This window comes from Cervus canadensis, chromosome 2 (assembly GCF_019320065.1).
Source record: "Cervus canadensis isolate Bull #8, Minnesota chromosome 2, ASM1932006v1, whole genome shotgun sequence".
NCBI classification, from domain to species: domain Eukaryota; kingdom Metazoa; phylum Chordata; class Mammalia; order Artiodactyla; family Cervidae; genus Cervus; species Cervus canadensis.
This window is the reverse complement of record NC_057387.1, coordinates 48037889-48055755: the sequence shown is the minus strand read 5'-3', so window position 1 is coordinate 48055755 and position 17867 is coordinate 48037889. Positions and strand designations below refer to the sequence as shown.

The 17867-nt window shown below is 35.8% G+C and overlaps 1 protein-coding gene across 4 annotated transcripts in view; it reads left to right on the top strand.

Annotated features, from left to right (window-relative positions):
* Positions 1–17665, top strand: part of MTF2 (metal response element binding transcription factor 2) — an 88188-nt gene extending 70523 nt beyond the window's left edge. For 3 of the 4 annotated variants that reach the window (XM_043460626.1, XM_043460625.1, XM_043460622.1), the window contains 6 exons: positions 6923–6990; positions 8499–8669; positions 13173–13278; positions 13392–13444; positions 13558–13662; positions 15068–17665. In XM_043460626.1, the coding sequence (XP_043316561.1) occupies positions 6923–6990; positions 8499–8669; positions 13173–13278; positions 13392–13444; positions 13558–13662; positions 15068–15425 (861 nt within the window). In that variant the 3' untranslated portion in view covers positions 15426–17665. The remainder of the gene's footprint in view (positions 1–6922; positions 6991–8498; positions 8670–13172; positions 13279–13391; positions 13445–13557; positions 13663–15067) is intronic. The other variant, XM_043460623.1, reaches the window with a different exon arrangement.
* Positions 17666–17867: the final 202 nt, after the last annotated feature.

The following is a 17867-nucleotide window of genomic DNA, read 5'->3' as shown; positions in this document are numbered from 1 at the left end:
AGATTGCTTTGGGTAGAATAGCCATTTTGACAATATTGATTCTTCCAATCCATGAACACGGTATGTTTCTCCATCTGTTTGTGTCCTCTTTGATTTCTTTCATCAGTGTTTTATAGTTTTCTATGTATAGGTCTTTTGTTTCTTTAGGTAGATATACTCCTAAGTATTTTATTCTTTTTGTTGCAATGGTGAATGGTATTGTTTCCTTAATTTCTCTTTCTGTTTTTTCATTGTTAATATATAGGAATGCAAGGGATTTCTGTGTGTTAATTTTATATCCTGCAACTTTACTATATTCATTGATTAGCTCTAGTAATTTTCTGGTAGAGTCTTTAGGGTTTTCTATGTAGAGGATCATGTCATCTGCAAACAGTGAGAGTTTCACTTCTTCTTTTCCTATCTGGATTCCTTTTACTTCTTTTTCTGCTCTGATTGCTGTGGCCAGAACTTCCAACACTATGTTGAATAGTAGTGGTGAGAGTGGGCACCCTTGTCTTGTTCCTGCTTTCAGGGGAAATGCTTTCAATTTTTCACCATTGAGGGTGATGCTTGCTGTGGGTTTGTCATATATAGCTTTTATTATGTTGAGGTATGTTCCTTCTATTCCTGCTTTTTGGAGAGTTTTAATCATAAATGAGTGTTGAATTTTGTCAAAGGCTTTCTCTGCATCTATTGAGATAATCATATGGTTTTTATCTTTCAATTTGTTAATGTGGTGTATTACATTGATTGATTTGCGGATATTAAAGAATCCTTGCATTCCTGGGATAAAGCCCACTTGGTCATGGTGTATGATTTTTTTAATATGTTGTTGGATTCTGTTTGCTAGAATTTTGTTAAGGATTTTTGCATCTATGTTCATCAGTGATATTGGCCTGTAGTTTTCTTTTTTTGTGGCATCTTTGTCTGGTTTTGGAATTAGGGTGATGGTGGCCTCATAGAATGAGTTTGGAAGTTTACCTTCTTCTGCAATTTTCTGGAAGAGTTTGAGTAAGATAGGTGTTAGCTCTTCTCTAAATTTTTGGTAGAATTCAGCTGTGAAGCCATCTGGTCCTGGGCTTTTGTTTGCTGGAAGATTTTTGATTACAGTTTCGATTTCCTTGCTTGTGATGGGTCTGTTAAGATCTTCTATTTCTTCCTGGTTCAGTTTTGGAAAGTTATACTTTTCTAAGAATTTGTCCATTTCATCCAAGTTGTCCATTTTATTGGCATAGAGCTGCTGGTAGTAGTCTCTTATGATCCTTTGTATTTCAGTGTTGTCTGTTGTGATCTCTCCATTTTCATTTCTAATTTTGTTAATTTGGTTCTTCTCTCTTTGTTTCTTAATGAGTCTTGCTAATGGTTTGTCAATTTTGTTTATTTTTTCAAAAAACCAGCTTTTAGCTTTGTTGATTTTTGCTATGGTCTCTTTAGTTTCTTTTGCATTTATTTCTGCCCTGATTTTTAAGATTTCTTTCCTTCTGCTAACTCTGGGGTTCTTCATTTCTTCCTTCTCTAATTGCTTTAGGTGTAGAGTTAGGTTATTTATTTGGTTTTTTTCTTGTTTCTTGATGTAAGCCTGTAATGCTATGAACCTTCCCCTTAGCACTGCTTTTACAGTGTCCCATAGGTTTTGGGTTGTTGTGTTTTCATTTTCATTCATTTCTATACATATTTTGATTTCTTTTTTGATTTCTTCTATGATTTGTTGGTTATTCAGAAGCGTGTTATTTAGCCTCCATATGTTTGAATTTTTAACAATTTTTTTCCTGTAATTGAGATCTAATCTTACTGCACTGTGGTCAGAAAAGATGACTGGAATGATTTCAATTTTTTTGAATTTTCCAAGACCAGATTTATGGCCCAGGATGTGATCTATTCTGGAGAAGGTTCCGTGTGCACTTGAGAAAAAGGTGAAGTTGATTGTTTTGGGGTGAAATGTCCTATAGATATCAATTAGGTCTAGCTGGTCCATTGTGTCATTTAAGGTTTGTGTTTCCTTGTTAATTTTCTGTTTAGTTGGTCTATCCATAGTTGTGAGTGGGGTATTAAAGTCTCCCACTATTATTGTGTTACTATTAATTTCCTCTTTCATACTCGTTAGTGTTGCCGTACATATTGCGGTGCTCCTGTGTTGGATGCATATATATTTATAATTGTTATATCTTCTTCTTGGATTGATCCTTTGATCATTATGTAGTGTCCTTCTTTGTCTCTTTTCAGAGCCTTTATTTGAAAGTCTATTTTATCTGATATGAGTATTGCGACTCCTGCTTTCTTTTGGTCTCCGTTTGCGTGAAATATTTTTTTCCAGCCCTTCACTTTTAGTCTTGTGTGTCTCTTCTTTTGAGGTGGGTCTCTTGTAGACAGCATATATAGGGGTCTTGTTTTTGTATCCATTCAGCCAATCTTTGTCTTTTGGTTGGAGCATTCAACCCATTTACATTTAGGGTAATTATTGATAGGTGTGGTCCCGTTGCCATTTACTTTGTTGTTTTGGGTTCACGTTTATACAACCTTTCTGCATTTCCTGTCTAGAGAAGATCCTTTAGCATTTGTTGAAGAGCTGGTTTGGTGGTGCTGAATTCTCTCAGCTTTTGCTTATCTGTAAGCTTTTGAATTCTCCTTCATATCTGAATGAGGATCCTTGCTCGGATATCATGCAATAGAGGTTGGTAGGTGTATTCTCTTTCATCTACTTTCAGTACGTCTGCCATTCCCTTCTGCCTGGGAAGGGTTTCTATTGATAAGACCAGCTGTTATCCTTATGGGAATCCTTTGTGTGTTATTTTTGTTATGCTCCTTGCTGCTTTATATTTGTCTTGTGTTTGATGCTTTGGTTAATTTGATTATTATGTGTCTTGGGGTGTTTCGCCTTGGGTTATCCTGTTTGGGACTCTCTGGGTTTCTTGGACTTGAGTGGCTATTTCCTTCCCCATTTTAGGGAAGTTTTCAGCTATTATCTCCTCGAGTATTTTCTCATGGCCTTTCTTTTTGTCTTCTTCTTCTGGAACTCCTATGATTCGAATGTTGGGGCGTTTCACAGTTTCCCAGAGGTCCCTGAGGTTGTCCTCATTTCTTTTTATCCTTTTTTCTTTTTTCCTCTCTGCTTCATTTATTTCCACCATTTTATCTTCTACCTCACTTATCCTATCTTCTGCCTCCGTTATTCTACTCTTGGTTCCCTCCAAAGTGTTTTTGATCTCATTCATTGCATTATTCATTTTTAATTGACTTTTTTATTTCTTCTAGGTCTTTATTAAACATTCTTGAATCTTTTCAATCTTTGTCTCCAGGCTATTTATCTGTAACTCCATTTTGTTTTCAAGATTTTGGATCATTTTTATTATCATTATTCTAAATTCTTTTTCAGGTAGATTCCCATCTTCCTCTTTTGTTTGACTTGGTGGGCATTTTTCATGTTCCTTTACCTGTTGGGTATTTCTTTGCCTTTTCATCTTGTTTAGATTGCTGTGTCTGGAGTGGGCTTTCTGTATTCTGAAGGTCTGTGGTTCCTTTTTATTGTGGAGGATTTACCCAGTGGGTGGGGTTAGACGATTGGCTTGTCAAGGTTTCCTGGTTAGGGAAGCTTGCATCAGTGTTCTGGTGCGTGGAACTTGATTTCTTCTCTTTGGAGAGCAATGGAGTGCCCAGTAATGAGTTTTGAGATGGGTCTATGTGTTAGGTGTCACCTTGGGCAGCCTGTATGTTGACGTTCAGGGCTATGTTACTGCGTTGCTGGAGAATTTGTGTGGTATGTCTTGCTCTAAAACTTATTGGCTCTTGGGTGGTGGTTGGTTTCAGTGTAGGTATGGAGGCTTTTGGATGGTCACTTATTACTTAAAGTTCCATGTAGTCAGGAGTTTTCTGGTGTTCTCAGGTTTGGGGCTTAAGTCTCCTGCCTCTGGATTTCAGTTTTATTCTTCCTGTAGTCTCAGGACTTCTCTAACTATACAGCACTGATAATAAAACTTCTAGGTTAATGGTGAAAAGATTCTCCCCCGTTAGGGACACCCAGAGAGGTTCACATAGTTACATGAAGAAGAGGAGAGGGAGGAGGGAGATAGAGATGAGCAGGAGGAGAAAAAGGGGTACTCAAGAGGAGAGAGACAGATCTACACAGTTGTCTGTTCCCAGAGTGTTCTCCGTAGCCCAGACACCTACAAAGATTCACAGAATTGTATTGGAAAGAGAAGGGGAAAGGAGGAAATAGAGGTGTTCTGAGGTAGAAAACAGAGAGTCAAGATTGGGAGAGAATAATCAACACACTCCTGAATAAAAATGGGAACTGAATTTTGGTTTAAAAATAGGGCTTCTCTTCTTTTTTTTTTTTGTAAGGTTATAGTGTATTGAAAGTGAAAATTAAGGAGTAGTAGAGGAGTACTAGAGGACTTTAAAAGAAATAAGAGAAAAAGAAAAATAGAAAATAGAAGAGAAAAAGGAAAAAAAAAAGAAAAAAAAATTTTTTTCCTAGTTAAAAAGATCGTAAAAATCTATGAAAATGAAAGTTAAGGAGTAATGGGGGAGTAATAGGGAATTTTAAAGGAAAAGAAAAGAGAAAAAATAAAAAAAAAAAAATTTTTTTTTTTCTTACTTAAAAAAAAGTAAAAATATATCTAGGAATTTCTCTGGAGCTGTTGCAGTCAGTGTGGGTTCGGCTCAGTTTCAGATAGCTCCTCGTTCCAGCTTACACTTCTCGATATCTACAGGCCCCTTCTGGTGTAGTCGGTGTTTTCTACAGGGATTTTAATCTGTTGCACCGGTCCCTTCTGAAGTGGTTCCCTTTGTTAAATGGCTTCTGTTTGCCGGTCTCTTCAGAGCCTCATTTCCGCCCTGACACAGGCGGGCGGAGGTGGACTCTTATTCAGGTAGCTAGTTCCGTCGCCCTGCGGGGAGGGGCTGGCGCTGCTTTCTCCGTCTGCGCTGCTCAGGCTCCCGGCTGCTCATTGTGGAGCGCGCCCCGTCCTGCGCGCGGTTCCAGCCCTCCGGTGTTTCACAACAGCGCGGAGTAAAGAGCTGCGCCTGTTCTCTGTGCCTTCCTCGTCAGAGCGGTCCAGGCAGCGAGGGGCTTGATGGGCGCACTTTCCCCGGGTGCGGCGCGCCCACTCCCTTCCGCGGACCCAGTCTCAGTTTCCGCCGGCGCCAGTCGGGTGCGTGCGCCTTCTGCCCTCCTCGTCCCCAACCCCAGTCCCCGCCCCCGCCGGTCGGGTGCCTGCGCCCTGTGTCTCGCCGCGACCTTCCCCTCCCCCCTGCCTCCTGCCTCCGGCGGGGCTGGGCCGATCCGCAGCCTGCGAGCTCTTCTCTGGACTTTCTCGGTCCCTTTGTTCTGCAAACGGCCGGCAGTGTGTTCCGGCCGGTTAATTTTCTCTCTCTCTTTTGCTCTCCCACAGTTCAAGTTGGCATCTCACAGAAACTCCCTCCGATTGTCCTCAGGGCACTCAGGCCCGGACCCTACCCCAAGCAATGCCGCCTAAGACTCCCTTTCCGGGACGGATCTCCCTCCTTAGCTCTTTTGTCTCACTTTTTATCTTTTATATTTTGTCCTACCTCCTTTCGAAGACAATGGGCTGCTTTTCTGGGCGCCTAATGACCTCAGCTAGCGATCAGAAGTTGTTTTGTGAAGTTTGCTGTGCGTTCAGTTATTCTTTTGATGAATTTGTAGGAGAGAAAGTGGTCTCCCCTTCCTACTCCTCCGCCATCTTGGCTCCTCCCCGTCTCTTTTGGATTATAAAGTCTGAGTCCATTATTTCTCCTTTAATAGAAAATTTCTGTCATTGGACACTTCAGAAATTACATTAGGAAGGTGTGGTATGGTTAAGGAGAATGAGCACCAAACTAACTTTCTTTACTTCTCCTCTTAAAGTACCCAATACAGGCTCACAATGGGCTCTCAGTGAATGTTGAAGGAATGTACTTAATTGTCACTTGGGTTCAAGTTCTACCTCTGTAGCTAACCAGCAGTGTGAATTTGGGCAATTTAGGTTTATAGCTGTTGACTATTTGGTAAAATAAAAGTAGATGACTGTGTAAGTCTCTTCTACCTACCATGTTCTATTTGACAGATTTTTTTTTTTTTACTTGAAGAAGTTCTGAGTTTTGTAAGTTTTAGCTGCTAAATAAAATTACTGGCAGTAATTTTGAAAGTCAACGTTGATATTTTGGAAGGTTTTTTGTTCATTTGTTTTAATTTTTATTGCTTTAATTGAAGAAGGTCTTTTATAATTTAATTTTTTTCTATTGGGCCCTAGTCTTTAAACTTTAAAGAAAAGGCAGAAATAACTCTGAAAGAAACTTTTTTGAAACAAAATAGAGTATTTTCCAGAATTGAATGTTTAGATTTTAAAATGGTGTGTGATGATAAAAACGTACTGAGTCACTTTGGATTTTAGGCTTAACCAAAGTCTGTAATTGGTATGAAAGTAACATCCCCAAATTTGTTATTTTTTTAAAGTTACAGAGGTTGTTGGTTTGTGTTAGAAGTATTGGGAAATAAAATGGCATGTTTATCATTACTTTTTATATTCTTTACTGTTAATATCTATTAGAAGCTTTATGGTTGATATTAAAGTAATTCTAATGTATTATTACTTTCCCAGGTTATAGAATTAAAGTAAATTCAATGATAAATAATAAAATCCCATTTTTAATGTCTTTTACAGTTCATGGTTTTTTTAGGCATACCATTTTATCTATACAAGTATTGATAGTAGTAAAGAAACTAGTGAAGGATTTATACTCTCTTTTTTATATGTGAGAAAACAAGCTTTGAGAAGCTAAATGGGCTTAAGTCACAAAGCTGGTCAGTGAGGACCTGAAATTAGAGCTTTGATCTTCTGACAAGTAGTCAGTCAACTTTTGTTTTGTATCACGTTGCCTCTATCACCTGTGTATTACTAATTGATGAAATTACAGTGCACTAAATTGTTTTTTTGCTACTTCACAGCTGGCAGACACACCAAAATCTGAAAGATATGAGCATGTTCTGGAGGCATTAAATGATTACAAGACCATGTAAGTTATTTTATGTATCCCTATGAGGGGGGCATTTAGTAAATGTAAGGAATAATGGCATTAAGAATTGTGGGATTGGTGTAGAGTTAATACATACCATTTTAAACCTTTTAATGTCCTCTGTCAGTCAGAGTAAACCAGTGATTCTCAAAGGTTGAAGAGGGGAGGAGCAGTTCCCTGGAAATGGTGGATAGGAGGCATATCAGTATTTCAGGGGAATTTGGTCAGTTTAGTTGAAAAAGCATACTCAGTAATGACTTGTTCTTATAATTTAATCTGCTGAAAGTAAAACAGAATCATATTAGCTGGAATATGCAGAAGATAGGGGGATATGTTAAAGAGAAGATAGGTTTTTAAATGATTGAGGTCTTCTATGATTTTAAGTTTAGTTAGTGCCATCTTTAGGAATAGTAGTAGTATTAGTGATCTAAGTTTTTGATAATTAAGTGACATTGTTTGATATATTCTTATATAAATCTTTCCCTTTTTTTTTTAAAGGAGCATATATCTACATCTCTTAAAAATATTTTAAAAAGGCAATAGAAATGTATATGCTGGTTTCAACCAGCTATTATAACATTTTTGTTTGTAACATGTTGCTTTTTTTTAACTTAGCAACATTTCCTCATTAAAAAATGTTATGAAAAAAAAAAATGTTATGATTACAAGTGGTTAGATCTTTAGGACAACTTTAAAAAGCCATAAAGTTACCTGAGCAGTTACTGTGCTGGTAAAAATACATTATAGGACAGTGAATTCTGTAATCCCAATTTAGTGTGCTAGAAATACCTTTGTTCCTGCTATGGTAGAAATGGGAGCTCCCCTTTCTCACACTTATATAAAAGTTGAATGGCAATCCAAGCACTTGGTAGTGGTTCTTAGGCCAGGCATGCTCTAGTAGAGCTAAGAGGGTATTTTAGAATAAGGACTCTTAAGGACTTTGGGGAAGGATTAAAGAACATATATTTCAGAAACCCAAGCCCACAAGAAATGTCACCTCTGCTCCAGGTTATTTCCAGTTCCAGATCTGACATACTAGACACTCCTTTTATTTTCTGGGCCTCTAGGATTGATGTACTTTCTTTTCCAATGCTCTAAGCTGTTTCTGGTCAGGGTTTCTCTCCTCACCAATTCACTCTGAAATAGAATTCTTTTTTTCCTAAACCTTTTTTGAGGTGTTTGTAACAGATAAAACTAAAAATATGGAAAAGCACATTGAGACTAAAAAAGACACCACTGTACTTCTTTCTTTAAAAAGTTAGATGCTATATTTTAAAAAGAAAAGTGGACATGTGTTTTCCCTTCTAATACTATTCCTCTCTCCCTATTCCCCTGTCATATCCTACTGTCTACTGGCTCTGGGGCAGATAAGAATCCAAGAAAGCAAAGGGAAAAAACAAAAGCATGGGGGTAGTATTGGGTAGACTTTCGTGTGTTTTACGACCGAGGGTCTTCAATGTATATGTGTTCAGTTTTTAAATTTTTAGTTAATTTTTTTAAAAATTTAGGTTTATGTCTGGGAAAGAAATAAAGAAGAAGAAGCATTTGTTTGGGTTGCGAATTCGTGTTCCTCCTGTGCCACCAAATGTGGCTTTCAAAGCAGAGAAAGAACCTGAAGGAACCTCCCATGAATTTAAAATTAAAGGCAGAAAGGCATCCAAACCTATATCTGAATCAAGGTAAAAGTTGATCTGTGGCTTAGTTTTTCTCTTTAGCTTATTTGTAACTAAAAATGTGTGTTACTTAGCCTCATTAGTATATTTGAAAGTACAAGTGGCAGTGACCCTGATTTGTTATCCTATTTAAAATTTCTGCTTGGACAAGGTATAAAGAGTTAATGGTAGATGTTTTTTATTTACTATAGATCTAAGGCTTTCCAGGAATAGGCCCTATTTATTTTGTTCACAAACAGCATAAGTATCTATTCATTTGTTTGTTAATTTCTCATTCGTTTGCTCATTCATTCTATTTATCAAGCACCTTACTGTCTAAGTGCTGGAGATATAATAAATAAGACTTACTTTCTGCCCTGGTGGGGTTTACATTATAATGGGGAAGAAAGGTGGTAAACAAAATAATTATAGATGATGTTAATACCATTTAGGAAATAGCAAACAGATTTAGACTGTACTGGGATGGATAGAGATATAGGGGTCTACTTTAAGAAGGAAGCTTCAGTTCAGTCTCTCAGTTGTGTCCAACTCTTTGCAACCCCATGTTAAGAAAGCCTATTTATGATAATATTGAAGCTGAAACTTTGAAGAATGAGAATGACTTAACAATGTGAAGAATAAAGGGAAAAATACTTCAGGTAGCAGAAATAACAAGTGTGAAGCTATGAGGCATGTTCCAGGAACTTACAGAAGGCTACTGGGGTGTGAACAAGGACTGGAGAGAGTAGTCTCGGGCACTGGAAAGGTTGAGTGGGGCTTGGTCATTGTTTTGTAGACCTCATAAAGAGTTTGGGTTGTTTTCTAAGAATAGTGGGAAGCTATTTAAAGATGTATGCACACTGAATTATCTTTTAAAATACTTCTTTGGATCTGTTTGGAAAACGAATTCTATAGAAGTGAGAGTAGAAGCAAGAAAAAAATGAAGACTTCCAGTTTTCTAGGTGAGAGATAATGGTGGCTTGTGCAGTTGTAGGTGATAGTCAAGTAGAAAATAGATTCAAGATCTCCACTGGAGGAATAATTTGTTGGCTTTGCTAATGAATTAAATTTTTAAAGGAAGGGCGAGATAAAGTTTCACAATGCCCAGATACCTGGTTTGAGCAACTAGTGGGTGGTTGTGTCTGTTACCAAGATCTGGAAGAATAGATTTTGATGACATGAATAGAGCATTCTTCCATTTCATACTCATTGAGTTCAAGATTCTTATGAGGAATATCTAAGTGGTAATGATGTTAGATACAGGCAGTTGGGTGTGTTCAGTCAGGAGCTCAGGACACATGATAATAAATTTTGAAGTTGATTTATAAAACCATGAGAATGGATGATATTACCTAGAGAGAGAAAAGAAGAGAATGTGGCCCAGAATAATGTCCTGGTATTATTTACAGGTTTGGAAGAAGTGAAATAAATGAAGGAGATGACTAGAAAACGATCATTGAAATAGAAGGAAACTAGGAAAGTTTGATGTCATGAAAACCAAGTGAAGGAGAGTGTTTGAGAAAGATATGAGTATATTAAACAGTACTGAATGTTGCTGAGAGGCAGGTTAAGATGAGAGAAAAATGTTTATTGGATTAGAAAACATTTTGTTATTAGTGATTTTGACAAAAACTATTTTTCTTAAGTGTTAAAGGTAAAAGTCAGATGGAAGTGGGACAATATGATCAATTCCAGCACTGCTCAACTTACTGTCAAAACTGGTCTTTTTCTCCAATACAGTATACTAACGCATATATATGGAATTTAAAAAGATGGTAATGATAAAATAACCCTATATGCAAAACAGAAAAAAAAGACACAGATGTACAGAACAGACTTTTGGACTCTATGGGAGAAGGCAAGGGTGGGATGTTCTGAGAGAACAGCATTGAAACAAGTATACTATCAAGGGTGGAACAGATCACCAGCCCAGGTTGGATGCATGAGACAAGTGCTCAGGGCTGGTGCACTGGGAAGACCCAGAGGGATCGGATCGGGAGGGAGGCGGGACAGGGGATCGGGATGGGGAACACATGTAAATCCATGGCTGATTCATGTCAGTGTATGGCAAAAACCACTACAATATTGTAAAGTATTTAGCCTCCAACTAGTAAAAATAAATGGAAAAAAAAACTGGTCTTTTTCTACAATTAGGGACATGGGAAGGTTCAAAATAATGATGATGATAATAATAATACAGGAAAAGGAAAAAAAGGAAATACTTTTTAAGAATTTTCAAAGAGAATGAAGAAAGTGGGAAGGGTATGTGTTGTTAACTCTTAGAAGTAGTTTCACTGTATTGTTAAGGGAGTGAAGTAGACAAAAGGAATGGAAGCAGAATCAAGTGATGGTTTTTTAAAAATAGATATAAGACAACTGTAACCTGTTTCTGTATATCAGTGGAGGAGAATGGTACAGAAGAAAGAGAGGTAGATATTGTAAAGTCTTTGAGAAGACAAAAGGGACAGGATGTGGGAATCTAAATGTGGGATTGGCCTTCTAAAGCAGGACTTAACATCCTTCTGTTGAAGTGGAGAGAGAGGATGAGTACAAATGCTTATTCTGTGATGACTGAAGTTATTACGTAGTAGCTTCTGTTTTCTCAATGAAATAATGAGGCAAAGATAGCTGAGAGAGAAATTTAAGGAGCCAATACATAAGGTATGAGTTAATCATCTTGGAGAATAAGAAAAAATAATAACAGGGTTGTTAGTGCTATATATCCATTTGAGTTAGTAATAAAGTAGATAGTACTTTAAGGTTTTTTTTTTTTTTTAATGAAGGAAAAGAATACTATTTCTATTACTTTCAAATTTTTATTATTAATCTTTTTCTAGAATTGCTTATATTATAAATTAGAAAGAAGATTTCCACAATCTCTCTCATCCCTATTTTGATTTTGATAGGACATTCTGTCAGATTTTCATTTGATAATGACTAGATAATGACCAGATGATAGTGACCAGATAATGGTTCAACTTTCTCTAAAGGCATTCTCAGTTCATTCTGGGCCCTATGTATGAATTGGACTAAAGAGTACTTCTTTAGTCCAGGGGTCCTTTGTAAATGTTACGTTGATCATCCTGCCAAAAAAATAAATAAGTGTACACTCCACCCATCTTATCCTTGGTAAGAGTTTGGATTATAGTTCTAGTTACACTTTGTTCCTCTACTTCTCTACTTTCTCTTTCCTTGTACTTCCACCTTTATTTTCCCAAACAAGTTTGGTGTGGAGGGATAGTCATTTCTTGTTTTCTCCATTCGCCTCTTTCTAGCTTATTATATAAATCTGTTCTTGTACGTTGTTTTTTAATTCAGTTTTTCCTGGATAATGTTATTGTAGCACTTAACCCATTTTATTATTCTGCTTGTGTACATGTTTTACATCTTCTGCCTATACTGTGAACCCCTTAGTGTGTGTGAAAGTCACTTAGTCATGTCCGACTCTTTGTGACCCCATGGACTGTAACCCCTGTCAGGCTCCTCTCTCCATTGAATTCTCCGGGCCAGAATACTGCAGTGGTTAACTGTTGCCTTCTGCAGGGGATCTTCTCAACTCAGGGATTGAACCCAAGTCTCCCTCATTGCAGGCACATTCTTTACTATCTGAGCTACAGATACTGGAGTGGGTAGCCTATCCCTTCTCCACAGGATCTTTCTGACCCAGGAACAAGGGTTTCCTGCATTGTAGGTGGATTCTTTACCAGCTAAGCTACCAGGGAAGATCTCAAACCCCTTAGTACAGGGAACATTTTTGTATTCCTATTGTTAGTATTCCCTTTATATGGAGATGTTTATTGATTAAGTGAAATAGATGGTCCGTGTATTGGTATTTGTCATTCTTCCCTTCTGTTAATTAGATATGTTCTTGACCTATTTCTTGTTTTCCCTTCTTATGCTTGATTTTTTTCCTTTATGTCTCTAAAATGGTTTTCTAAAACTTCCTAATTTTGTCCTTTGAATGATTCCCCTGCACAATATGAAGGATTCCTTCTTTACATTCTCTGACCTCTTTCTGATTAGCATCATTCAGGAACCCACAGAATATTTCTATTTAGAGCTACTGTATAGGGACTGAACAATTTTAACATAGATACTTCCTGGCTCCATGAGGTTAACTACTGAATTCATACTACTGAATTTAGTACGAAATTCTTGAAACATCCTCCAGGTACCTACATAGTAACAACCTAAATGAAATAATTGAACTTCAAGGAGTTTTGAAATCTTCCATCCAATACAGTAGTACTTTTTTTGTTTTGTAAAAATTTTTTAGATGATGTGTATTTTTCAAAATTGTTATTAGAGTACTTCTTCCTTTAAACCTTTCATATGTAAATATCTCTTTAAGACATTTTTATTCAAATTAGAATATATTTTCTGTGAACTTGACTAAACTTGTAGATTCAGCTTAACTTTGTTTTTATAATCTAATTATTACATAAGTAGAGGTTATGACAGTATATGTTGTCCATTGTCTTTTTGTTTTCTTTCTGCAGAGATTAAATACATAATGGTTTTATGTTTCAGGGAAGTAAGCAATGGCATAGAAAAAAAAGGAAAGAAAAAATCTGTAGGTCGTCCACCTGGCCCATATACAAGAAAAATGATTCAGAAAACTGCTGAGCCACCTTTGGTAAGAGGATATATTGGTATATGTTCTCAGAGAAGAAGTTTGCTTGAAATTACTGAGAAACTTTTTTTCGTTACTTTTAGAAACCATTTTTAAATTTTTTTTTTTTTCCCCAGGATAAGGAATCAATTTCAGAGAACCCTAGTTTGGATTTACCTTGTTCTATTGGGTAAATAGAAAGTTATTTTCGCCTATCCTAGGAATTTTCTTCTTGGGGGGGAAATTAGTATTTCTATTGTTATGTAATATAGTTGTTATACCATTTAAATTCTTTTGTCTCAGGAGAACTGAGGGAACTGCACATTCATCCAATACCTCAGATGTGGATTTCACGGGTGCTTCCAGTGCAAAAGAAACTACCTCGTCTAGTATTTCCAGGCATTATGGGTAGATATTTTATGTTCTTATTCTTAACTAATTTTCCTCTAGAGTTTTTTCTTTGTAAAGTGATGATTAAATACATTTTTAACAATTGAAAGTGATACCAGTTTTTTTTTGCAGCTTTTGATATGCAGTCTATATATAGATATATTAGGTTGTTAATATTCATCTGAATATTTTTACTTTTCAGAGCACAGGTGTTAAAATTTTTAAATTTGTCAAGAATTTTGCTATGTACACAAAGAAGAGGTATCTTGGTGTTTATAGGTGTGCCCTTTTCTGTGAGACCTTTTTATACTTTTAATACACAAGTGTGAATTTTTTTTTTTTTTAATAAGTTGGAATCAAGCACACAAACCTTTTTATTAGAAAAAGGATTTTAAACTCAGGTGTTTTTTTTTTTTTATCAATAGCAGACTTTCCCTCTGGTATTTTTTTTTAACCTAACTCTTTAGAAAGGCAACTTTTTCCTGAAGTCTGATGTATCAGGTAAGAAAAATTTAGTTTATTTGGGGCCAGAGCCATGAGCTTGAAGATTTTATATTTCCCTTTGTTTAATTTTTGTTTTCACAACCAAACATTCTGTTAAGCTTATGCACATTATCTTTTTTTTTGTACATTGTTTTATTTAGTTTTTAAAACAGTCTTTTGAGTTGTTTCCATTTAAGAGATAAGAAAACTGAGACTTAGAGGGTTTTTGTAACAAGCCCAAGATGGCATGTTTATTAGCAAATATACAAAACTGGGGTTTTAACTTGGGCAGTATGATTTTAAATTTACTGTCTATATTATATTTTGACCTTGTTTTTTTTTTGACCTTGTTTTATAATATCATAAAATCTTTGAATCTCTGAACTCAAAGCTTGTCTTGTTTAGCCCCTTCACTTAATCTCAAGAGAACACAGAAGATAAGAGATTTAAATTTGACCAATATCATGTTGAGCTATACCAAGGGTATAGTTGAGGCTTATTTCAATTTATTATATTACTTAACAATAGGCCTAGAATTGATAACCAAGAGAACCTTTGTACTGGTTCTGCCATCAGTTAAAGCACATGTAAAGGTGTCTTTTATGTAATAGGTGCTTATTAAATATTTCTTGCACTGAGTGAATGAATGAATGAACTTTCTTCTTATTAATGATAAAAATGTTGACAAGATCTGACTTAGAAATCCTCTTGGTAAGTAAGAATTTGCCTTGTTGGCTTCATAAATCAAAATTTCCTCTGATTCTTTTAAGCTTAATAGTACATAGTTAAGGAAGAAAAGCTCTTCAAAGGTCAGCCCCAAGAAGGTGATTGAATTTGATGAAGGCGAGTGATAATCCATTTCATATAGCATTTGTTGTTTTGATTTGGCTGATTTTTATGTCAGCAAGGGTAGACAATTGTGGCCTTTTTTGTTCTGTAGATTATCTGACTCCAGAAAAAGAACTCGTACAGGAAGATCTTGGCCTGCTGCAATACCACATTTACGGAGGAGAAGGGGTCGTCTTCCAAGAAGAGCACTCCAGACTCAGAACTCAGAAATTGTAAAAGATGATGAAGGCAAAGAAGATTACCAATTTGATGAACTCAACACAGAGATTTTGAATAACTTAGCAGATCAGGAGTTACAACTCAATCATCTAAAAAACTCCATTACCAGTTATTTTGGTGCTGCAGGTAGAATAGCATGTGGTGAAAAATACCGAGTATTGGCTCGTCGGGTGACACTTGATGGAAAAGTGCAGTATCTTGTGGAGTGGGAAGGAGCAACTGCGTCCTGACTGTAGGACTGAACATTATGTTCACTGCACTCTCATTTTCTGTAGGTACAATTCAAAACCCTAAAGGAGTCTGGCTTTTACTATCTTTAAAAAAAAAAAGGTTAAATCACATAAGATGATACTAGCCTTAACATATACTTGTCAATGTTATGGATATTGTCATAAAAAGATATCTTTTAAAAATCAGAGACTTAATTTTTTAAATCTTAAGATTTGTAGAATGTTTCTAGGATAGGATATTAAAAATGATTCAAACCCATGCATGGTGTTAGATAATTTTTCTAATTATTCCATTGAGTCAGTTTTTGTGGTTAGTGGTTCTCAGAGCAAACTGATCATGTAGATAGATAGCACAAGTATTTGGAGAAACATTGTCTGTTTTGTTACCAAAATGTTGGAAAAAATTTATTTCAATACCTTTTAGAAGTGCAGTGTATATAATGCCTACTAAAAGACTGTAAAATACTGAAATTTTCTTTCAAACAAAGTGTAAAAAATATATTGAGCCTGTAAATTGCTCTGTGACTAGACTTCATTGTCGTCTTAATATATTCTTTGCATGTGCATATATATACACACGTGTATATATATGTGTGTGATTGATTATGTGACCTATGCAATACAAATTATGGGAATGGGCAGCTTTGGAGTATATATCCCATAATTCTTTTTTCAGGAATAGTTGCAGTATTTACACAGCAGCATTTCTTCTCAGGCTTTTATTGGGTGCTGTTGCTTGCTATGTATGAAGAGAAATGTGTCAGACAACTTTAGTGTGTCCTGAAGAAGGGTGTGAACAACAGTGTTCATGGGCTTTTTCGAATGCTTTTCATTATCAGTCCTTGTAACTCAGCTGTTCAGAAGCTAAAACAAATTCAAATAGTATGAACATTATCTCCTATTAGAAGTAACGTTTTCAGATTTTCATGGCACATTATGATTGTAAATGTCTCTCAGTTTTAACAGTAAGTCTATAGGAATCCCGTGAAGATTCCTGAAATGTCTGTAGTAACTGTTAGTCATGTTGAATAAGTGTAGTATGAACAAAGTATTTTATTGCACAGGGTTAACAAACAGTGTGTTGCCTGCGAGGCAACTGCTGTTTTATTACAACATTACCTCTTGTTTTTATGAAATGTACCAAGATTTAAATTGATAACTTTATTTTACATGTGTTTTTAAAAAAAAAAAAAAAACAGTTTCTTTTATCACCAGTGTTAGAGTTGTCTTCTGTTTCTTTTTGTTTTGTTTGTTTGTTTTCTTTTTTAGCCAAAGAGTAAACAGAAGAATATTCTTATTTTGGTGGCGCTATTCATTTTACTCTTAAAAGTGATTGGTGGATTTTAGCCTAAAAATTGGAGAGTTTGCCACCAAAATGAAAAATATGTAAAGTGTAGTGATTACAGAGTGGTTAAAAATGTGGGTTAGTACTTATTTATTCCATTGATTGATTATTTGACTGTTTATAAGAAAGTTGCTTTATTTCTTTAAACATCTTCAAAAGATGACCTTTTCTTGTCACATATAGCCAAAAGAAGCAGAGAACTTCGTAGTCCTGCATTTGGTTCCTGGTTGGCCAGGTATAAATGAGCTTTACAAAAGTGCAAATTAAGAACTGTCACTTCTGTTTACCTCCACCAAAACTTGATTTTCCCCTAGCTATTAATTTAAAGTTGCCTTTCCTGCAGCTGCAATATTTTGAATAACACACAAGAGTTTGTGTTGATTTTGAATGTTTGTTTATATCTAGGGGTAATGGAAAATGTAAATCCCGTGTAACCTTATTCACTCCCACCTGTATCATATTATTTCATTTTCCCCAAAGTCCTTTAATTCTAACTGAACACCAGCAGTATTTTTAGTAATTCTTTCTTTAGCATACTTGGAAGATGATTTATTAAGCTGAACTGTCTTTAGACGTAATTATTGTGAATGTCTGTTTTATTTTATCATGGTGGTTCACATGGCTCTGATGTTCAGTTTGTATTTTTGGAATTGCTTTACTTAGAATTAAAACAGACGAACATTAAATGTGTGTATTTTTTAAAGAGCTAATGAGTTTTGCTTCTGTATTTTGCTGAAAATACACACTGGTGCAGTAGATGGCTGCTTTTATCTAGCCAGGGAGCTAAAGAGTTTCTAGTTATATTGTAAATATGTTCACTTGAGTTAATCTTTATAAAACTTTACCTTCATTTTCCTCTTGTCCCCCCAATAAATATTAATAATTATTACATGCTCATCTTATATGATCCTTTGAAGAAATAAATTATGTTTAGCCAGCTTGTACACTTTATACTTGAAAGACGAGATATCTCCCTGTTCCCAAACTTCAAAAAAATTCAGCCTTTCAACTGTTTTCTTCTTACCTATATAGAAGGTGTTAGGGTTTACATAAAAGGATTTCCTTTTTTCTTTTTCCTGAACAGCTTTGCCCCAGGC